This window comes from Gymnogyps californianus, chromosome 1 (genome assembly GCF_018139145.2).
Source record: "Gymnogyps californianus isolate 813 chromosome 1, ASM1813914v2, whole genome shotgun sequence".
NCBI lineage: Eukaryota > Metazoa > Chordata > Aves > Accipitriformes > Cathartidae > Gymnogyps > Gymnogyps californianus.
In genome coordinates this window covers 28,246,606-28,270,169 of record NC_059471.1, presented here as the reverse complement: position 1 = coordinate 28,270,169, position 23,564 = coordinate 28,246,606, and the positions used below count along the sequence as shown (strand labels likewise).

Genomic DNA, 23,564 nt, shown 5'->3' with positions numbered 1-23,564 from the left:
GGCTGCAGGCTGCGTGCCGCGCCCTCGTTTCCCGGGCCGCTTCGGCCCGCTGCCCCGCGTTCCCCGGCGGCCGCTCGGAAGCGCCTCGGCCTCTGATCGCCGGGATCAAAGGGTGGCGGCGCAGCGAGCTATGGGGTGCGGGGGCGCCCCGCAGGCGGGCGCGGGCCGGCCGGGCCTCGGTGCCGCGTGTTGAGGGGAGCGGCGCTGCGGGGTCGTTGCGCGGCCGTTCCGGGGGGCCGCGGCTGCCGCCCCCCTTCCTGCTGCTGCCTCGGCCTCTCTGCCCCGTGCCCTTCCTCCGCCTTCGCCGGCGAGAACAGGCTCGGAACGCGCAGTGAGCGGGCGCGGGTCTCCTCCGAGGCGGCGAGCCGCAGCCGGCGGTCCGCCTTTGTCTCTTGCGCTGTGTCCAGCATTGCAAAGGCGTCAGCGCTAAATTCCCAGGGGCTGAGAAGATCCCAGGCTGCCTTTCTTGACCTACTGCCCTTTTTTTTTTTTTTCCCCCTAAATTTTTTTTCTGTATGCTTAAAGACTAAGTCTTTGGCCTGATTTTTTTTTTTTTTAAATTATTTTTTTCTTCTTCCATGTTTAAGTATCTGCATTGAATGAACTAATAAAGATGGATAAGAAATCATTTGAAACCGTGCTGGATGAAATTAGAAAGGTAACTTCTCGTTTTGCATGTTAGTTTAACCATTTGATGGTAGAATATTCTTCTTGATGAACACACCAGGTTAGGTGTTTTGTGTTCTTTAATAATCACTTCAAGATTCAATAAAGACTAAATTTCACCTCAGTGTGAAAAACTGTAATTCTGTGTTGCTGGTGTGTCCTAGTTTTTGTATGTCAGCTATAACAGTGTAAAGCTGCTGTGACATGCTTGCTCTCTTTGAGGTGTTTGTATTTTCTCAGAAAACTGAGATTGAATGTCCAGACTGCTACCACTGAGCTAACAACATGTGCTTGAAGAGCGCTCATTTGACATAAGCACTTGAATAAGTTTATCACGGTATTTTCACTGTCAAGGAAGATGAGGAAAAGGCAAAATAGCCAAGTATCTCTTATTTGGGGAGAGGGGCTGCGTTTGCTTGGCCTGACCGGAGATGGGGGCTTTTATATGACGGTTTAGGAGATCCAACACACAAATATGACATCAGAGGGCTGATTTCAAAGCTGCACTCTGCTGTCCTTGTTCAAAGCCACATCTCCCACAGCTCAGGAGTGCGTGCACACCTTCCTCCAGGATGTGAAATCCTGGGTTTTGATGCGTGCTCTGAACTGTGCTTGTGCATCTCCTGGTAAAAACTCACTGAGCAAAATACCTCCTAGTTGTGGGAAGCAGAGATACAGACTTAGGCTTCCTGCTGTCTGGCAGGTCTTTCGTTTCTTTCTGCACAGAGGTCTGCTTTTAACAGGAAAGCTAGAGGTTAGTGGTTGGGACAGTTCCCCAAATGCTGGAAGTGGAAAAGGAGATAGAAAACATTAGAACCTCTGAGATTAATGGTTCCTGTCTTGCGTGGGAAGTACAAACCTGGGATGACGTATTTTGCTGTAGTTAAGCAGAGGTGATTTTACTGTCACAGTAGAACAGTTATATATCCTGCTAAAGCTGTCTTGGTGTGAAAATGAAGGGCTTGTTTCAGATAAGATTGCCTTATGACAGAAAAGGAATCCTTAGCATTTTTGTAATAGGTGTTTTTTGTTATGATGGGTTGTCTAGGAGAGGTCATTTCCTTTATTTGGACTTGGGTGCTACAGTTGAGTTTCAGTTCAGCTTCTCTTCAGCATGAGCTGCAGTGATGGCTGCAGTTGTTGTATTATCATTTGGAACATATTGAGGTATAAACCGCCGTGTGCAAAAGCCCCAGGGATGAGTCTTTGTTATCACAACTGCACTTGCTAGCATTTTTGCATAAGGTTATGGTCATAAATTCTCCTTTATAAAACAAGTATGTTCCATGCTGTGTAACCAGCTAAAAATGTAGCAGCCTAAGATATTTCAGGGTGTGGACTTCCCTCCCAACCTAAGAATTTTTATGGAAAATCTGGGGGAAAAAGTCAAGGAACAACTTGAACATGAATACTTTTTCTGAGAATTGATGGTGGGAAGTAGTGTTTCAAATATTACTACTGCAGTGCGGCCCTTCAGAATACGCTCTGTGATTACTAAAGACTTCAAACAAAAGGGTTTTGACATGTGATTTTAGGCAATTACATTTCCTGTATGCTATCTGCCTGTATTCCTGTAAACCTAACCTACTGTTGATCTAAGGATCAGTGCTGTTCTGCGTTGATAATAGCTGTGCTGTTCCAGTGTAACATTCATTTTCCAAATGCTTATTTTGTGTCTTTGTTGCTAGGTCTTTGTTTAAACTTCATTTCTAGCTCTGTGGTAGAACCTTCTTTGTTATGGGATTCACAAGTCAGTTGTGTTGGTGTGTTCTGTTTTCAGTCCTACAATAAGCAGGAACAATTATTTAAATGTCCTAATGTGTAGCTTAGTTCTATCTTTCTCCATATATATTTATGATTATTAACAAAATAAAGTTTCATTTTTTGGGTGGGTCCCCCCCCCCCCCCGTAAATATACATAGCAGTGCTTTCTGTTTGTGTTCTTATAAAGCCATTCAGTTGATTTAAGGAGGAAGAGTGACATTTGTTTTGGTAAAGAAGTTGCTATATGACATACCAGGCTTTTTTTCCAAAATATGTGAAGAGAAGGAAGGGAGAGAATAAAAAATGAGCATGAAGAGAGAAGTTCTTTTTCCCCTGTGACTTCAGCGTGTCTGGTAGTGTTGGTCTCTTAATGAGGTACAGAAAGGAAGGGGGTTGCCTCAAACAGTATGCAAGTGGGTTTCTGTACACCTGTGCTACTCACAGTCAGGTTGCAGTGATGGAGAACTTCATGTCTGTCTGTGTGTAGGGACAAGGACAAAAAAAGAAGGAACGGGTAGGTTTTAGGGCTGTTGGGAAGAAGATAGAAATGGATGTGTGGGTGAAGCTGGAGGTGATTGAGAATAAGCATGAGAGCTAGCAATAGATGGGGGCCTTGGAGACTGGGGAAGAAAGGTGTTTGCACCAGTTTGGGGCAGGAATTCAGCTGTTACCTGTCATCTTTACATCTTGTACCTGTATCAGTGAGCTGGGTATGAGGAGAGGGAGGAAGCCCTGGCTATTAGATAGCCCACGTGGTTATCAACAGAACTGTCTTGCCACTAAGTCAAAAGTAGTGGCCAATACTGCATTAAATTACTCTGTTTCCTTTGTTTTGTATGATTGCATATTAAAGTTTGAACTGTGAGAAGGTATGATAAGACAACATCAACCTCTGGAGCAAGCTTTCTTGTATACTTAATTCTGTCTGTACAGACGTGTTATCCAGTCTCTTCATAAATTCACTGAAGTAAGATGCTTTGCTAATTATTTTACAGGGAACATACAAAGAGATTGTATGAATAATCAACTGTATTATCTTGTTTAACGTAAACTTGATGTAAACCTTCGAGGCAAAAGGAAGAGTGATGATTATGTTCTCTCAGTACAGTTTTAAACAACAAAAAAAAAGGCAAAATGAAGTAAATAAAAAAATGAGTGATTTTTTTTAACAAGAATTAAATTACATCTCTGCTTTTCATTGTTCTCTCAATTATCTAAGGAGTATAATGTTACTTAGAAATATTGCAGTGTAATTGATGCAAATGTCACTTTGTAAGGTCAGATTTTTTTTAGATTAATAGGTTAGCCTAGCAGATGATTGTGCTATAATTATAATTTTTGAGGGACTAATTATGCGTCTTTTTTTTTAATATCTTCTAGGCTGTATTGACTGAGTACAAATTAAAAGCTATTGAATATGTTCATGGATACTTTTCTAGTGAACAGGTAAAAGTCAACAGTGTCATGGGTTTAATGGGAGCTATTGGTCTTGTGTATTCAGTAATACAGAAAGACAGTGTCTCCAGTCGTACTGAGGCTGATCATATTAGCTTTTTTATTTATTAACTGAGATTTAATTCCTCATTATTATGTGAGGATTAAACTGTTAAAAATAGTTCCAAATTGTTTTGTTATCAAAATCATTACATTTTCGTTCTTGTTGTGTGGGGGAAATTGGAGAAATTTATCATGGAATTCAGGATTGTTTTGCATGTATTTTCTAAGCTGGCATGTAGTAATAAGTATCCAACTTATTTTGATACTATGTAGATTTTTTTCTGTTTCTTTTTCTTCTGGTTTTTTTTTTTGTGTATGTTTGGTGAATATGCTGTTTGAGATACTGAATGTTTATAAGCTTTTTCAGGAAGACTTAATTTTTTTATTCTAATACTGTGGCAATTGTTGTGTATCTATGCAATTATACAGAGAGGAGTAAGTGTCTATTTTAAATATTTCCATAGAAAAACTTCATCTCATAACATAGAATTTTTAGGTGTCTACTTAGAAATAAAAAGAACATTAGATGCTGGTAGGCACTGATGTAATCAAACATCACAGACAGACACATGTTTTTTAGCAGTATACCACTATACTCCAAAAATGGAAAGAACATATTGATGCTGTTAGCATAATTTTTTGATATATATAAAAGATTAATTGAAGGCCTTTCTGTTGCAGGTTGTTGAGTTGCTGAGATACTTTTCCTGGGCTGAACCACAGCTCAAGGCAATAAAGGCTTTACAACATGTAAGTTCTTGCGGCATAATCTTGTAGAGTAAGTTTGCCCTCTTAATCTTATTTTAGTTTTGTGATGTCTACTTTTGCAATTGATGGGTCGGTCTACCCTTTAATCTTCAAAGTTTCCTCTTCATCTCTTTCTTTTTCAATGGTATCAAAATACAAAATGTCATACTTTCAATCAGGGTATCTTTTCTGACTAAAGTATCTTTTACTTTCGTGTATATCACAAGAACAGACCTAGCCCTTGTTAACTTTCCTAATTTCTCTGCTTTTGGCCAGTGCTTTTTGCAGTTCCTTGTTCAGCATTTAGCACATAGAGTCTCCTTACCAGTAGGAGAAAGAGAATATTAAACGTTTACTGAAATACATGATATGAAGCTGCTACTGAGTAGCATTTTGGGTCTAAAATAATTGTAGTATCTTATTTTGTATAAACTTTTTTCTTTCTTGCTTACTTGTCAGAAAATAGTGGCAGTTCCGGCGTCAAAAATGGTTAATATTCTCAACTGCTTCACATTCAGTAAAGATAAACTTATTGCCCTTGAAATCTTAGCTTCGTAAGTATCTCTCATGTTATATTTCCTTAAGTTGTATTGTTTTTACTAATGTTTCGGTATATAAAACTTAAGATACTTCTAGAAGGAAACACTGTGGCCAGTTAAGATAAAGCACATATCCATTATTGATGGGGCTGTAAAAAGGAGAATTCGAAGTAGATGTGCAAAATTCTGTAGTTCATCTGAGTCTTGAGCATGCTGCTATGTGGGCTTCTGCCTGCTGGAAAACTGCCACTTTGCCAATATTTTTACAGTGATATTCAAATCTTGTAGAGAATGAAGAGGGCCTTAAGCTTATTTCTGCTCACTGAAATGTGAAAGGCTTGAGACCTGAGTATTCTGGGAATTGATCCTTTTGCATTTGAAAAGCCCTCTAAATATTATATATGTAAAAATGAGTTAAGTAAATACATCTCTTAAATTGATGCATTTGATGTACAGGTGTAATGTCTATAAAAGACTTATAGATGTTCTAAATGTATGTTTACACAGAAAGTTGGGTTTTTTTACTGAACACAGCTGCTTCAAAGGGTCTGCCTTTTACATATGTTTATATTGGAACTCTTCTGCCTGGTTTAGGGGATTTGTTATATGAAGTGTTGTTCCGTTTTGGGTTGGGGGTTTTTTGCATGAAGTATGTCTGCCTTGCATATGAATCCTGTACAGTACAGCCAGCTTGAACATTTTGAGCCATATAAATTCATTATATAAATATCCATAAAACAATTAAGATTGAGGATATAGACATGATCTTGCTTTTGGAGTTGAGCTTTAAGAAGCTGTATGAATGCTCCTGGTCTCTTTCAGACCAAAACAAAACAGGGTAGCCTAAAGGAGGTTCAGTGTCACATTAAACTAACCTGTTTTGCTTCTTGAAATGAGATTGGGGCTTATAGACTCTTCAGTTGCTACAGTTCAGCTGGTGTGGGGGGAAAGCGTGGTAACTTCTTTAGCTGTTGAATTTTTGCAGTGCAAGAGCATAATAAGGGAGTCATGATATAGAAATCCTAACCCAAATCTATGTAATACTTACTTTGCTAATCAAAACTAGAGAACAAAGCTGAAAGTTCATTCACATTTCAATACCGTTCTTTGAGGTGTTTTTCATGTCTTTGTTCAACATTCTGCTGATTCCATTTCTTCTAATATCCTCCTTTGAGAAGTCCTTTTTCGGGCTGTATTGTGTTTCCAGTAGTTTGGATAGGGCAGGTAATGTTTGACAGCAGTAAAGGTGCTGTGGTCAGGGTTTTGAGAAAGGCAGGTAGAATCAGGCATTAGGCTCCTTGTACTTGCATATTTTGTTAGTGGTGTGTCTAGTGTTATTTTTGGGAGAGGAGCAAGGAGAAAGGAAGGGTACTTTATAGAACTGTGTGAGGGGTTTCACTAGCTCTGCAGAACATGGACAGAATTGCCAGGAGTTTCATCTTTTTCATTCTGGAGTAAATAAGATGAACATTTTTTTCTCTACCAGTCTAGCAAGAAACAGTGGCAAACTGAGTAGCTGCTGGTTTTCTGCTGTGCTGGGAATTGTGTGCTAGTAGCAATTAAAGCTTTCTAACTGTTGTGATGCAAAATTCATTTTGTCAACATAGGTCTTTTTGCCATAAAGTTTAGCCGTCGTTGTCCATTGTTCCGTATTGATATTTAATTCTAATACTCCGTAGATATTTAATTCTGATACCATGCTTCACTTACAAGTATGAAGTCCATATTTAAGCCCAAGGTTTTTACTTTAATAATAATAGTAATATTATGATCTGAACTAATGATGGTTTTTTTAATGTACTGTTGGATAGTGGCTCAATAAGTGTTGATCACTTTTCAGTAGTGCATTATTTCTGATAAGTGTATGGAATGGCAGTAACCGTCTGTCAATGTCTTTATTTATAGCAACATTGTTGATGCTCAGAATTATCGCCTTATTGAAGATCTGTTCAGAATTAATATGTCAGAGAAGAAAAGATGCAGAAGAATTCTTGAACAGGTAGTCAAGATACTCTAGTATCCTTTATTCTGTCAAATACAGTATTGTTTCCATCCTTATGGTCATTGTGGGGTCAGGACTTACCATGAAGTCTGCTGGGAACTACTGGTGGAAGACAAGCTGAAAGAAGCAGCTGCAAAAAGATAAGAGCTATGTAATACATGTGCAAAAAAAGGGGAAGTTTCTGTCAGGCGTTAGGATCATATGGAAAAAGGGGCACAGAATTGCGACCAATGTTGAAGGAAACAGGCTGCATTTGTTTTAGAGAACACCAAGTGCTTAACCCCAAGTTCAGTAGAAGCAGAGGTGGTCCAAGTAGAGTTACTCAAAACAAAGGGGACATTGGCAGAACCTCACACTATTTGGACTATTTGGGAAGAAGATTTGAGACAAAGCTTTGAATTGTTCCATGTAGGTTGGTTCATGCAGTCTAAATGTCATGAAATAGTAATTCATTTCTTTAAAGCATTGAATTTGATAGCAAATAATGTCCTTTCTTGATTATTTTGCAGGCTTCAAAAACGGGTTGTAAGGCTCCTCATGCTATGATATCATCCTGTGGCATGATTCCTGGCAACCCTTATCCCAAGGGCAAACCAAGCCGCATAAATGGAATTTTCCCAGTAAGCATGATTCTGTGCTTTTGCTTTTCACAGCATCCTTGATTTAGGATTGATTATAGTATAACCAAAACCAGTATTCGTATGCATGGAAGGAGGAGTTGAATCAAAAGCAATAGTGTTTGTTTTTTTTTTATTACCGCATTACACATTTATAGTGAACTTGCATTATTTTTATTTGCCCAGTCTTTCTATGTTGCTTCAAGTAAAGATTACTGCATAAATAAGACATTGTTCATATAAGGAAAACATTGTAAACTCCAGCAATATTTGGCAGAATCCAGAGAGGTGTAAAAAGCCTTACTGGTAGGTTGATAAGATGACCTAATATGGTCAGTACAGTACTGCTGCTAATCTTAGTGTAGTTCTTGACCAACCATGTTAAGTATTTCCTGTGAACACTTAAGGGACTGCAAAATGTAAGTTATCATGTCCACAAGTCAAAGTGCAGAATTCTGCTTATGTCAGAAACATGGACTGTTTAATATGCATCTCTGTACAAAAGCTCAGTGTTATAAACCGAGCTACTGGAATGCTCTTATGTATCATTTTACAAGCCTAGAACACAGTTTCTTTTTCCTGATGAACATGGTTAAGTACCACTTTCAGAATATTCAAAAACTCAAATGTAGTTTAGAAAAAAAATCAAATATGGCAGAAATTCTATAGCAAGATTTACTTCTAAATTAATACTTAATAGTTTAATTTTATTTTGTTTCAGGGAACCCCTATCAAAAAGGACACAGAAGAATGTACTAATGAAGGAAAGGGAATAGCAGCCCGTATACTTGGACCATCCAAACCAGTATGTCTAATAAATTAATAAATAAATGAAACTTTAAGAAAAAAAAAATCCAACCACCAGCCAATTCAATGAGGCTTTGATATAAAATGCTGTTATGTTGCAAGAAGACTGTAGAGCAGCAATTTAAACAAAGCTAAACTTCTATAATGAAGATAATATGACCTAGTATTTTTTTATTTAACTTGAAAAGAAGCTGTAGTTTATATTGGGGGGGGGGGAATAGGATTCTCTAGTGGATACAATGTGTGTGCATTTGAAGGCATAATTTACATTACAGTAGCAGAAGAGAAAACTAAAAGCATTTTTAGTAGTCCATCGTGAGCTAGTGGAAGTTTTAGATACAAATACATACAATTTTTTATTACAATCTCTGAGGGTTTCTCACACAAACATAAAAAAATGCCTGCATCTTGGAAACTTGAATTACAGCAGTGCCTTAGAAGGAGGTTCTTGTTTCTTAACAGCACAGCTGATCTGTATTTCAAAATTTTTAAGCATGTGGGACAAACTTTCAATGAACCTGATACTACTTTGAAGTATTGTCCAAATGTTTTATTTTCACTTTTATTATGAGATGTTTCCCACTAACCTGTATTATTTTAAAGGGACAGGTACCTTCATAAGTATTTGTTAGTTTTAAATGTGCTAAATCTTTAAAATAAGAAGTCAGTCCAAGACTGCAGAGTGTGAAGACTACAAGGCACAAGGAGTTCCCTTTCCCACCTGTGTTCAGTATTATATTAAAATCTAAAGGTATACTAGTGGTGTTTGTTTCATTCTTTTCAGAAAGAGTGAAATATTTGCAGTCAGTATGGATATTATGAAGAAATTTGATATCAAATATTTTTCCAGTGAAGAACAGCTCTCTGTAGTAGTATCTGAATGTTAGCTTTTTGTCTGAGAAACATTAGGTAATGCTTTCACTATTGCTTCTTCCGTTTGTTTTTTGTTTATGTAGGCTCCATCAACCTACAATCCACACAAACCAGTTCCATACCCCATCCCACCATGTCGGCCACATGCAACTATTGCACCAAGTAAGGCTTCTATGTGTTTTAGCTTGATGCTATTGTTTCATCCATTTGCCTTTTAAGTAATAAGTGTCAAGTGTCAGTTTCTCTGACCGTGATCATATCTGAAATTGGCTTGTGCTCCCCAAGCATGCTCTGGGTACTGATTTCTACCTCTTCCTGTCATGCCTGCAGAGTTGATAAAAAGAGGAATATATTGACTTCTTTTTCCAACATCCACATCATAAGGAAAATTCACAATCCTGTTCTGATGACAAAATACTTCATTTATGGGAGGCATTGTGCGTGTTAGACCAGACTAGGGCTGTGTCTTTGTTGTAATGTTTGACCAAGATTTGGGCTTTGGCTTGACAAGTCTGTTGACTTGTTGCTGTTATACCAAACTTAGGATATGGTCAGGCTCAGCCCTGAATTGGGTGGAAATATGTAGGAACTTGCTGAAGGATGGTAATCTGTTTCTCAGTGGAGGGGGTAATCTGTTTCTCAGTTGTCTTCAGCTTTACTTCCTCTCCATCACAATGGAGAGAAAACAGTTTCCTAAAAGAAAGGTTTAGGCATGTAGACTTCAGTCTCAGAAGGGACATAGTGATTGCCTTTTCTTGTGTTTGGTCTGACTATTTCTAGCCTTGTGCCTTAGGTAAGATTGAGTCTTTCTTCATAAACTCCTCTCTCTTTGCTCTGCTGCATCAGTTGTTTGATTCCAGACATTTTTGGAAGGGAGCAAGGCAATTGCCATTTCTTTGGAAGAAGAGGTTGGAGTACTTCAGTAGTCAGACTCTGGTCTTTTTGAGCAGCAGCTGAAAGCTCTTCCTAATCTTGCAATTCTGTACTGCAAAACAAGGAGTGCTCTGGTTAGGAAGCTTGCTTTTCACTGATGTTAGGGATTTCAGGGAGTTTTTAAGGTATTTGATAAGAAAGTCTGGTAGAGCTCTTAGCATGCATGTTGAAGGGTGAGTCATCTAACCAACTTGATGTCTGCAAGTCTCTTTATAGTTGGTTCAGAAAAATGGGCACTACTAGTGGCTAAAGTAAGTCTGGTGATTTGTGCCCTAGAAATGACATGCTCCCCAGAAAGTGTACAGGAAGCTTCCAGACTAGCTCAAATTTATATTAAATAAATCCTATTCAAAGTAAGTTAGGGCACAAAATTTGGCCTGTGACTGGATGTAAGTATTAGTACATTTTAGGATATGAAACAGCTTTTGAGGTTTCAGGGCCTTATTAGGCTGCAACATGGTTTTCAAAAAAACTCTTGTGACAATGGAACTCATAACTGATGACGTGTTTATATATATAAAAAACGTGTTTAATGAGATTGCAGATGCTCACCTGAAACTATTGAATGTGATTGTTTTCAAGCAATGGTCAGAATGATGTTTTGTTTTCTGCCTCTTTTATGTATTGGTTTAACATTTCCTTCCTGGGTGACGCCATGGTTGTTAGTTACTTTTCTGATTTTCAGCCAAGAGTTGTCATGCAAGAAATCTTAACATTAGGTAGAACTATTATGAAAGTGTGAAATCAGAAAGGAGTTGTGTGTGACAAATCACTGCATTGGTTCAAGTGCTACCTTTTCACATGAAGCGTAAGTTCTTATGCTCTTCAAATATTCATTCAGGACCACTGTGAAGTGTATTTATGTTCCTGTGATTTAAATTCTGATGTTCTTCATCAGAACTGTATACCACAGCAATACAACAGTTTGAGTTGCTCCACAGAGTAAGAGAGGAAAAAAGGTATTTTTCAATATGTCAAGTGCAATAAGTATTTTATATTAAAATAATTTGCTAACCCACTTGAATTTCTTAACATTTAAAGAAATATTGAAGAATGATAGACTAAGTATTTGAGATGGGACATTTTTCTCTGAATTTTATGACTAGTGTTGGAGGACTGGTCATGGTCACTGATGTATATGTTTGGCTCTTTTGTTTGTCAAGGCTTTAATGCTAAAGGAAGAGTTGCAACAGCCTTTAAGTTAGGAATACAAAAAGAGAAGAACAAATGATGCTGCAGACACTCTGAATCACTCCTCCCCTTTGAGTTTTTCAGGCAAAATGGAACTGAAAGCAGTTGAAACCTGACTTTTTCCAGCTCTTTCAAGAGAACTGCCCTTACTAAAATTTGGATCGTAATGCATGTCATTCAGGCAGACATTGGCAAAAGCCAGCATCCAGCCTGGATGAATAACTGGTCTGGCTTTTTGGTGAAGGAATGTCTTACAATCTTGAAAGTGTTCTTTTAAAGGAAAAGACACTTACTGGTTCATTTAGATATGGGTTCTTCTGACAGCTGAGATGTGTATTGCGTTTGTTCTTTTAGGTGCTTACAACAATGCTGGCTTAGTTCCAATGGCTAACGTCATAGCTCCAGGCTTACCAGCTCCTCCCCCATACACTCCTAATCAAGTGGTATCAGGTAAAGCATGCATACCTTTAAAAATGTGGATGGTATTTTTTCTAATTCATTGTTGTGAATGGATCATTCACTGCTGGAGTTTCATTTGCTTTTAAATAACAAGCTGTTGTTCTCTGTTTAGAAAATGAGGACCTTTCCAGCCAGGCAAAACCTTCCCAAAATCAAGGTAAATTGCAAATCCACAGGGGGATTTTTGTTTTGATTGTATGTTTGTTATTTGTTCAGAAAATGTAAACAACTTATTTGTTTAGTGGGATTTTCATAAGCCTCTAAGTATTTAACTAGTGTTGGAATAGGATCCCTTGAGAGTTGAGAAAAAAAATCATTTCAGGCATTTGGCACTTAGAAGCATCGAAACATTAAAATTCGGCCTTTTGTGTTAGCTCATTAAAGTCTTATATTCTTCAGCATATGTGAGAAATCACGTAAAAAACTAAATCAAAATCTGCTTTGCAATGTAGTGCACTGAAACACTTCAGTAATATCTTTGCAGTTGTTAAAACTCTGGACATCTATTTGAAAACTCATTCACATTTTAATTTCATATATTAATTGCAGTGGGAAGCTAGGAATACAGGAGAGAGATATTCTTTGTTTATAGTTTGTTGAAATCCATATGTAGAATGTCTTATCCCAGACTGTTACATCCAACTATGTCTACCTGCACTTTTGTCTTACCCTTTAAAATCCACTTCTTTTTGCAGAAGAGTTGTGCATTTTATTTTTTTTGTCTCTATTTGTGTGGTACTTTGTACGCTTTGTATACTTAGTACAAATCATAATAATAAATCCCATTATGAACTACTTATACAAAGGCTTTGACAGTACTTTGTTAGGTTTGACAAATAGAAACTGAGAATCTACTGACTATTGAGTCAGGCATGTTAACACATACCCAAAATAGATAAAATGACCATGATAAGTTTAGCTCCTGTGAATATTTCTAGGGGAAAGAAAAAGTTATGTTTTGTCTTTTCTTCTCTATGCCCAGGGATGGTTCTACAGAAATGCTGCTGTTTCAAAGAATCACTTTATTCATATATACCCCTTTAAGTGTGCATGTATTTACAAGGTAGTTTATACAGCTAAATGAATACAGTGTAAGGAATAAACTCTTAGGAGGAGAAATTCAGTAACAGCTCTGGGTTCTATTGCAGCTGTATTTCTCTGATGATTATCTTGGCTGTCAGGATTAACAACTGTTATCTTTAGGAGAGTCTTCAGCTTGGAAACAGGATGAGGAAAGAACAGAATCCAGAGCTGAGCAATCTGGGTCTGGGTCTAGGTTTTTGGAAAAGAATATGTAAAACAGAAGTAGTTTGTTTGCAAACTTGCTAGTTTTATAGTCTCAAAATACATACAACAGGAGTTTGTCATATCAACTTAGGTTCAAGTTTTTAAGGGTTCCAGTTTTGAGTTTGTGTGTGTGTATGTAGAATTTGGGCAAGAGAGAAATCTAAGCTGTTACAGAGTTATGGGTGATGAGCTTGCCTGGTTGGATCAGTGATTTGCTTACAGTTGAACAGATTATTTTAAAAGTAAAATAAAGCATGAGGGTTGTTTGAGAGGAATTATTAACACATTCGTATTCCACAGGAAACTAGATAGAGGCATATCAAGGCTCTTGACATGCCAATGTTCGTAAATGCAGCTTCTTTCCATTAACCTCCACATCCCCATTCGCAGTGTGTGTGCCTGTTTTCCTCCAGCTTGACTGATGTCTCTTTGACTTGCTTTGTAGGGTTGATATAAGCTGATACTCCTAGTGGCAGGTGCTTACCTCGATTGTAGCCACCTGACTAAAGACTTATTGGTAAAGTCAAGTGCCAATGTTAGTTTAATACTGTAGTGTGATACATGAATGTAAAAGTGTACCTTCTTAGAATCAAAATCTGAAGGAAACACAGTGAAGAGAATGACCTGATTTTGAAGGAAAGAAAAATACCAGCACCTGAAATCAGCTTTCTTCAGTTGTTGACTAAACTTCTCTGAAATCATGATACATTGACTTAACTGGTTCTGAAGGAAATTCTGACCTTCAGTGAGAGTGGATGCAGAGGAGCCCAGGTGATCTGATGCCGATGGAATATTAGATCTGGTTTGGGTACTGCCAGATGTTAGGTACCAGAGGGAGGGTGTTTACCTGTATCACTTAGACATTCTTACGGAGTGTATTTGAGTATCTAACTATCTTGCATGAGATCATGAAGAGGTAGCAGATGTCACAGAGTGTTTTAACGAGGAGTGGTAGCCTACATGATGTACAACTTGTGTGATGTGTTTGTACGTACCTTTTTGTTTTGTTTTCATAGGCTCCAGTGTTCATTGTTTATATACAGACATTGTATGTTAGCTATTGCCTGTGTATCATATTTTGAAATGCTGTATAAAATGTGTTTGTGTTGATTTCAAATATTTCTGACAGTTTCAAGTATTCTTACCAGTTTTGTTTCTTTGCAGCTTTTTCTGCACAAGCGAATCAGCTCTTTACTCCTCATGGTTCTAATCCTTCAACACCTGCTGCTACTCCAGTCCCTACCCCATCACCTGTCAAGGCAATAAGCCATCCATTAGCACCTGCAACTCCACTCATCTCTGGGATGAACATGTCTACCCCTGTCCTTCCTGTTTTCCCAGGACAGGTCTCCTCTTCCATCCATACATCTCAGCCATCCACCCCAACCCCTACTGTCATCAAATCTCTTTCATTGCCTGGTGTTCCTGTCACATCTGTTCACAGTGCAACCTCTACCCCTATCCCTGCAGTTTTTTCTGGGCTGGCTTCTATACCCACTGCTACGCCAGCTCCGCAAGGTTCTTCCACACCGTGTGCCACACCTGCACCTAGCGAAGCTTTCGCATCTGCTACTGCACCATTTGCTGGCCTCCCGTTTTCTGCAACCTCTTCAATTGCTTCCGCTAATAATCCCACTCCATTGTCATCAGTTTTTGCTGGCCTCCCTTTGTCCTTGCCACCCAACGCCCAAGGGATTTCTAGTCCTGTTCCATCTACAATTGTTAATTCTCCCGCCACTACCATTCCTGGTTCACTTAGCTTGCCTAACCCAATTTTGTCTGTCTTAAAGGGATTTCTGACATCAAATGACACTTCATTAATCAATTCATCTGCTTTACCTTCTGCTATGACAAGTGAGCTTGCTTCTTTATCTGCTCTTGCTAATCAAAGCTCTGACCCTCCCACTTCCTCTGTCAACAAATGTTACACTCCATCAGCCACCCCCACCCCACAGCGTTCCTCCACACCCGGCCTGGCCATTTTTCCAGGTCTTCCATCCCCATCTGTAGCCAATTCTAGTTCCACTCCTCCAACATTGCCTGCACAGTCACCTTTAACCACTTCGCCATCGATTATGCCAGTCAACTGTGGCTCATCAGCCTCCCTCTTGCATGGCACAAGCCCTACTAATCCTGATCAGCAGCTGTCATCAGCCCCAGCTGCCACAAGTATCCCAGTTCTGGTCAAAACAGAACCCATGAGTCCTACCCTCTCGGCCTTCAAAGGTCCTACTCATTCGGCTGGCCCTTCTCATGGCACTATAGGGCTGTCAGCACTCGGGCGTGCATACACCTCAGCAGCTTCAGTGCCAGTCAGTTTACCCAGTTCCCTGAATCCAGCGCTGTCAGGTCTCTCCTCTTTGAGTGCTCCTCTAAACAATTCCAGTTCTCTGGCTTCCATTTCCCTCGCCCCACATGGCTCCTCTGCTCCTATTGCCCCTGTGTTCAATGGACTTCCTCCTTTTACGTCTCTAACCAGTAACTTTGCTTTTACTGGTAATCCAGCACTTACGCCACCCGTCACTCTCCCAGGGTCTTTGTTAGCTACTCCGTCTACAACCGCTTCAGCCGTGTCTGCCCCTCATGTGAGTTCCACTGCCGCCGTACTCTCAGGACTCGCCGCCTCAGCAACAGTCTCTGCTCCACCCTTCTCGCTTAACTTGTCCAGTGCCGTCCCTTCCCTTTTTTCTGTTGCCCAGGGACCTCTGGGATCATCAAACCCATCCTTCCCTGGTTTTCCTGTCTCTAACACACCCTCTGTCACTCCTGCTCTCCCTTCTTTCCCTGGCCTCCAGGCATCTTCTGCAGTAGCAGCAGTTGCACCGTTGCCGGCAGCTGCCACAGCCCCATCTCCGGCTCCGGTCCTGCCAGGGTTTGCCTCGGCCTTTAGCTCAAACTTCAACTCTGCACTTGTTGCACAGGCTGGGTATGTTTCTGTTTCTGAAGGAGGTCAGAACCATTTCTTTTTCTCTTGAGCAAAACACTGATTTTACTTTAGGCGTAGACATTATTTTAACTCATAGTTAGTAATTACAGTTAATTTTTAAAGTTAATTTCAGCAGTTGATTTCCACCTGTCTTTAGAAACTGATAGAGTAGTTACTAAATAGGTTGTCCTCAGTAGTCCCCGTTACAACAGTCTAATCCAGTGAGGTGCTGAGTGATCTTATTTCCCAGATGAGGATACTTGGCACCTCCTAGGCTTTTACAAGAATGGATTCCACGTGGGCATCCATTGACACATCCAGGTAATAGCAGACAATATCTTAGATGCTCCTATGTTTTAAGGAAGTACTCAGCATTAACTTTTGTCTGTAAAGTTTTTCTTGTGTGCAAATTGTAGGCACAGACCAGGTACAAAAGTTTCTGAGTTCCCTTCTTAGGTGTGCTCCAGACAGTCTTGGTTTGTGTGTGCATGAATAATTTGTAGGTGGGTAGAGACTGGGCTTCTGTTTGGAAATTCTGGCCTTTATGAGGTTTAGAAAAAGAGGTGCTTTTCTAATTTATATAGACATAAGCTTATAGAGAGAGAAATATAGGATAAAACATGGTGCAGATGTTCCTAATAATAGCCGCATCTTCACATTCTTTCAGCTTGACTTCTGGACTACAGACACCGGGAAATGCAGTTTTTCCTGGTCTTTTATCTCTCCCTGGTATCCCTGGCTTTCCCCAAAGTGCCGCACAATCTTCCTTGCAGGAATTGCAGCATAGTGCGGCTGCACAGTCAGCACTACTACAGGTAACGTGCCTATTTGTTAATACTGTCTTGCTTCCAGTAATCGTTCGAGTGTGTACTTGCGTGTTAACTTCTTAGGATTAGTTTAAGTCAGTAAATGATGAAAACTGCTACCCTGTTTGAGAACTGATTACAAGGATGATGATAAAGAACAACTCATATTAACTTCTTACTCAAGGCCAATGTACAATGCTTCTGGCTGTTATGAATGTGATTAAACCCTGTTTGAAAACTCTTTGTAAAATGAGGAGGAGAGAAAGAAAAAAGAAAAGACACGCAAGTGAAATTTTTGCTAGGTTTGTGTTAAATCTAATGAGCTGCCCATGTGGTTGCAAAATTTGTGCTCAGTTCCAGTCTGACATTTTAATACTTAAAGATGTCTGTGGAAAACCACTTTGTTATGAGTTATGTCCTTCTCTACACACGCAATCAGATTGTCTTGAATTTGTGTCTGCTGTGGTTGTGCCTTTCTCTTGATAGTTCCCACAAATACAATTGTTGTAATATAAGCTTGAGGTGGGTTTAGGTAATGTGTAGTTTCATCATCTCTCTTGTCCTTGAAACAACTTGTTTCAGTCATCAACCTACGTAAGTTAACTGAAACTATCATCAGGTTTGTATCTAGATATTTAGTTTGCTTTTTGTTAAAAACGCCCTCTGTACAGATTAAGGATTCTGGTAGGAAATTTGCCCTTCTCTACAAAATACTAAAAGAGGCAGTTGAGTGTCCTGAATTAATGTGTTCTCTCTTCTGTGACACATCAGTTTTTGAAATGGAGCATGTGTCTAAGTACTGTTCAATATACGGGATATTGTCAGATATCTTTTGAATATCGGGGGAAATAGATCGGAAGAAGCAAATTACTTAATCTAGGCTGTGATGCTTTTGCAGGTCAGGAATTCATTTATTCTGTAGAAATCTATGTAAGCAGATTGCATTGAGGAAACGTCAGTTTTCTTGTTTGCAAGTTCCAATCACTAAAATTAACACTTAGCTACTTGAGCAATGAAGATAAAGAAAGTTCAAAGTCAGTGAAATACTACAGCTCCTGATTAAGCTATGCCTTCCAAATCAGCTGTGGCTTACTCCACGGGAAAGTAAACGTCATTAACGCTTCTTCATTTTTCCTCTTAATCCAACTGCTTTCCTCATTCTCTGGTATTTCAGAGCAACAGTTGCACTACAGTTTAACATCTGCGTAGAGGTGCATTGCTCATCTCTGTTCTTTGCATACTTCAGATGTTTTGGCTTGAGTAGGACTGGTATTGTGCCTGAAGTTTTGCTTGATTTAGATTTTTGTTTGTTTCTTTGTTTTTATCAGTGCTGTTTCCTAACTTCTTCTCTTCCTTGAAGGCACATTCTGCTTCTGCTCTGGAGAACTATACAGCTCAGCCTGAAGGTTTTGCTAACTATCCGTCAACACCAGGAACACCATTTTCATTGCAGACAAGTCTGCCCCAGAGTGGATGGCAATAAATACCAGACATTTTTAAAGACTGCAGTGGTTGCTTGACAGAGCCTGATCCTATTCACTCTGAAGGCTGTCTCCGCATTAGTGGGAGCACGGTCTGAACTGGGGAAAGAGGGGGAAAACATGAGGGTAAAATGATTGCAGGAGGCTGTGTCAGATGTCAAACCTAATTTGTGATTGCATTTAATTGATTCAGGGTCTGATCCTGTGAATTGCTGAGCATCCTTGACTCTCCTTTTGGCTTATGAGTTGAATGTTTGGTGTCTTACAGGATCAGGAACGTTCAAACAGATGTTTATGTAAATAGAGCAATTGGCTGTCAAACTGAATGGGGAGAACAAGTATACTTAATAGTGTGTATAAGCACCTATCCTGTTATGTTTTGTATGGTATATGTGGTTAATATAGAATGAGATCTAGACTGAAACTAGATACTTAAAGCTGTAGACGATCTTTCGTCTAGATGCACACTTCTTGCGCGTGCATAGATCAAGGTCAGTTTATGGTTCTTCGGATCTTTTCTTCGTATGTGTGAGGATCTCCTGTTAGCGTCAGCAGTATGTTAAGGGAAGGCTAGATCAGAGGGGTGTGGGGGTTTTCTTACGCTTTGAGATATTGTCATGGGCTTGCTGCTGAATTGAGTACTCCTTTGTCTGAATCTGAAGAGGAGAGCTAGGAAATGATGCTGTACTGTATTTGGGTAGAAGTGGATTAAGTTTTACTGGAGTATGGTTTAGCTAGCTGAGAATATGTCTTTCCAAAGTATATAAAAGCATTTTCATTTGCTTCTAAAGTAATGTTCCATAACATTCTCCTGCCCCCACACCTCTCTGTGAATGAAATAATTGTACTGCGGATAGGCTGCCTATCCGGCACTTTTGACTGCAGACTTTTGTGAATGTTTACAGACATGGGTCAAGTTCTTCTCTCCCTTATACTCATAAACTCACTGGTTTTCTATATGCTTTTCAGCTATAAACCACAACCTGATGGTGCTTATGTTATCCTGCGAATATAAGTGGGAGCAGAATTTGGACCATGGATTTTTTAGTATTTTTCCTTGGAAAACGTACATGATTTTAAAGGCATATAGCTAAATTAACTGTATTGATTAGGAAGGGTTATGACGCAGCATATAGAAAGGTCTTGCTTTGTTAGTGAAATTCGGTTGTGCACTCTTCTAATAATGTTAGTACCTGTGGCAATGTGTAACACATCATTGAATATCATCTATTTAAGATAACTCTTGATCACGTTCTAGAGACAATAGAGATGAATGATATTCAATCCTGTGATTAAATTAAAACGTAGAAGATACTATACTGTAGAAAAGCTCTGCACCTAGAGTTTTACTTTTTTAAAGATGAATTCTGCTGGGAGATGTTGCTAATGTATTTTCTTTCAAGATGTGAACAAACTTTTTTAGAACATTAACTGAAATTCCTGTATTGGTTTTTAACACAGTTTTTTTAAATAAAAAGTTTACAGTCATGGCAAAAAGGCTTTGCTGACTATTTACATATTTGCCTAAAATACAGATGAATAAACTTGTTTTTACTAAGACACTTCCTAATGTTTGATCTTGCTTATGCTGTTTCTTTATGATGCATAATTACATACTGAATTATAAAACTGGTTTCCTAAAGAGTGGCAATAGAAATATCCTATGAAGTGTTTAGATAAAAAATTTTAATAGTGTCCTTGATACTTTGTCAGCAATTGGGTAGTCTTGCATTTTAATAGTCAAATTTAAATATTACTTTAAATCTAAAGATAAAAACATAGTGCACTTTTACATTTTTTTATTTTGCAAAACCTGTTGAATTCTAATGATTCTCCACTCTGAACTGCTTTTAAAATCAGTGCCTTATATCTTGACTCAAGAAATCTGTGGAAGATATCTCTACCATCTTCATTATACTTTCCTTCTCATTCTTTTCATGACTTGTTCTTTGTGGATTTGTAGATCAATTGGAGAAGGAGAAAATAAAAATATAGGTATCTTCTCAAGAGCAAATTGGCTTTTGTCCCATAGATGTGAATGTAAAGTAGTTCAAAGTCAGTAAGCATTTTGTAACCTTACTGAGGTGCTGAGTTTGATCTCTGATTTGAGTCCTAGTTTCCCCATCAAGCAATCGAAGTTTAAGCTAACTCACATTACCTTGTAGTCAAAAATAAGTACCAGACATCAGCTGTTATGCAGTGTTCTATCAAAAAGTAAGCAGTTTGTAGTCTGTTTCTGAAAACATCTGTTGAATGGTCATGGGGTATGGGTTGTCGTTCTTTTCTGTCTGAACATTAGACAACTCAAAGATACCTAAGAGACTGTGGAGCCCTGTTTCTCCAAATGAAAGCAGGTGAGTAGTAGTGAATATCCACTGTATTAAATGCTATTCTCCTGAAACAACGTACTTGCTAAGTGGTGTCTAGCCACTTTACCTTTACCCAGAAAAGAGTATTTCATGCACAGCTGGTGTAGTTTTACATAGAAGCTCATCATTAGTGTTAGACAAGTGAGCAAATAGGCTAAAAAGCATTAAACTGTCAAGGTTTTTTTGTCTAGAATGGTCTCTCTGGTTCTTACCGAATCATATTGAGCAGGATTTTGTAAATTGAACTTTCCAGTGGTTTGGACTAAGGTAAGTTTCAATTTCTTAAATATTTCTCCTGATGTCAAATTGTTTTTTATTAATTTTTTTTTTCTCTTCAGGAATAAAGTCTGTGTTCTGCATTGCAGCAAACTCCTGTGACCCAGCCTTAGAATTTCGGAAGGGGGTGATTTGTCCTGAGCTCTTTCATGCTTACTTGAGCACCATTTTTAAAAAGCCAAGGAAAAGTCCGCTCCTGAGGCAAACCATGCCAGATCTTACACTGAGCCTGTGCGGGGAAAGGGCTGTTGCTGTATGACTTAATTCTGGACTAACTATGATTTTTTCATTGTTCAAGTTGCCTATTACTGCTGTGTTTCAGCTATGTTGACAGACTGCAAAGATAAGGTGTAGTGAGATGTTCTTTGAAATAAAATCTTTATTCAGAACAACTAAGAACATATTGTGATTGTGTTTGCAAATACAAGTTTCAATATTTCTTTCTTTCAAGTGCTTTAATTGCAGCTGTAGTAAATATGAGAGAAACAGAGCAATTTTCTGCCCTCTTCTTCCTCTGATTTGCAAGCGAGCATTGTGAGTTTGGCTGGGCCTGGAAGGAAACTTGCCACGGTATGAATGTTCTTACTTTCTTGCAAATTGCCTTCCTTTCTGGATTGAGATGGGAGCAATCCCTTTGATTGACTGTCTCATATTTACTTATGCTCTAGTGAAGTGTAGCCAAAGGGGTGCCTCCTGTCATCTCCCCATCTTCAGCTATTGAAAGCTGATGCCATTTGCCCGAGGAGGAGGAGCAATATAGGGATGTTCCTACAAGCAATAGGATGGTACTGTTAATCTTCTCTATGTCCTGTGCCGCCTTCTAAATTTTGATCTGGGGGAAAGGAGTGACAAGCCTGAAGCAAATAGGCTAGTGTCTAGGCAGGATTCGGGGCCAGGAAAGGACTAGACTGAGAAATCTTTAGGGAGTGGCCAAAGCATGGGAAGGAAAGTATTACGGGCCTAAAAAGGTCAGAAAAAGACAAACTGAAACCTACAACTTTGTTATATGCAAACCTCATGTGAGGACTGCCTGATGACTTTTTTGATACCTTTGGGATTGGCACTGTTTGGAAATGGCTGTGTGTAAGAATTCCCGTTCTGGTTTTAACAAACTTCGAAGTGGGTGCTTGGTCTGTAGGATTAAGGCTCTGCAACTGGATCATCATCCAGTGGGATAGGTGGGAGCAACTGGCCACTTTAGGGAACTTGTAAAGGGCTGGTGCCATTTGGAAATGTAGCAGTTGGTGCAGAGAGCTGTTGGAGAATGGCCTGCTTACAGGTAAGCACCTAAGAATCATCGTGCCTGACCTGAGCCTTTGTGCTGCTTTCCGGACGGGAGTTTGAAGGCTTTAGCTACATCAGCACACTGCAGAAATAGCTGAACTGCCACCGACCCGAACCACGTTCATCTAATATTCTTCTAAGTCCGTAAGTCCTGCCAAAGTGGCTTTGGACTCAAAACTGGCTTTCTTTGTGGTACTGCTCTATGACAACAGGGCTGCGCCAGGCTGTTCAGCACCAGTGAACTTGCTGCTTGTAAACTGCTTTCCCCCAGAGTGCTCATGCATTTTCTTCTCTGAGTGTTTTACAGCACTTTGGGACGTGAGTTATCCACATGCCCCCGTATGGACGTGAGTTATCCACATGCCCCTGTATAGCCCCAAGGAGAAAGGATTAAGATTGCCCTGCGTTTGACTTCGGATTTTTGAAACGGGGAATAAAAGTGCAGCTGAAGTTAGCATGGAGAAACTAATACAGCGATGTTCCTGACCATAGAAGAAAAACACCATCTGCTTTAGTCACCTTTCAAGGGATATATTTACAGGCACCTCAGGGAATTATCAATGAACAGCAGGGAACAATTATTTCTGTCAGATTTTAATATGTTTTGCTCATCTATCTGATGGTATAAGCAGCTGTGTAGATTGTGGTATTCAAATGGCTTGGAATAAAGTTATTTTCAATAAAACTGAGTTGCTCTAAAATAAAAAAAAAAGCTGTTGGGGTAGTTTTGCATATTATGTTTTTGCTTCTGAAATAATTGAAGCACATTTTTCTTCTAACTGTTCACCCTTGCTGCCCTGCTAGTAGGCATCTGCCCTGAACAGGTTTGATCTTACAGCTCAGCGTGAGAAGCCAAATAATGAAGAAAATGCTACAAATGACTTCAAATGGATATTGTCACGTATTTGGGGAGGGTATTGCAATAAGCACATCAATCCCAGTTTTGCAAGCTATTTGTGCTTACGGTTTTTGCTGTGATTTAAAACATCCATTCAATGGTGTAGTTTCCGCTCTGTGAAGCTGATAAAGGATTCTCTGGG

The 23,564-nt window shown here is 39.2% G+C and overlaps 1 protein-coding gene across 5 annotated transcripts; it reads left to right on the top strand.

The window, feature by feature from the left end:
* Nucleotides 1–75: 75 nt before the first annotated feature.
* PROSER1 (proline and serine rich 1) lies at nt 76–21,632 on the top strand. Of its 5 annotated transcripts, none has more exons than XR_007766265.1 (13): nt 76–658; nt 3,811–3,876; nt 4,609–4,677; nt 5,134–5,228; nt 7,119–7,212; nt 7,725–7,835; nt 8,554–8,637; nt 9,596–9,674; nt 11,991–12,086; nt 12,208–12,252; nt 14,547–16,308; nt 16,559–16,629; nt 16,976–17,033. XR_007766265.1 is itself a non-coding variant. In XM_050894720.1 (13 exons), exons 1-13 carry the CDS (start codon nt 614–616, stop codon nt 21,306–21,308), a joined length of 2,700 nt encoding a protein of 899 aa, XP_050750677.1. In that variant the 5' UTR covers nt 76–613; the 3' UTR covers nt 21,309–21,632. The 5 variants fall into 5 exon arrangements, 4 of the variants coding, with proteins under 4 accessions (XP_050750677.1, XP_050750661.1, XP_050750670.1 ...); XM_050894720.1 differs by lacking the exon at nt 16,559–16,629 and adding an exon at nt 21,303–21,632 and having other exon boundaries at nt 16,976–17,123; XM_050894704.1 differs by lacking the exon at nt 16,559–16,629 and adding an exon at nt 18,475–21,632 and having other exon boundaries at nt 16,976–17,123.
* Nucleotides 21,633–23,564: the final 1,932 nt, after the last annotated feature.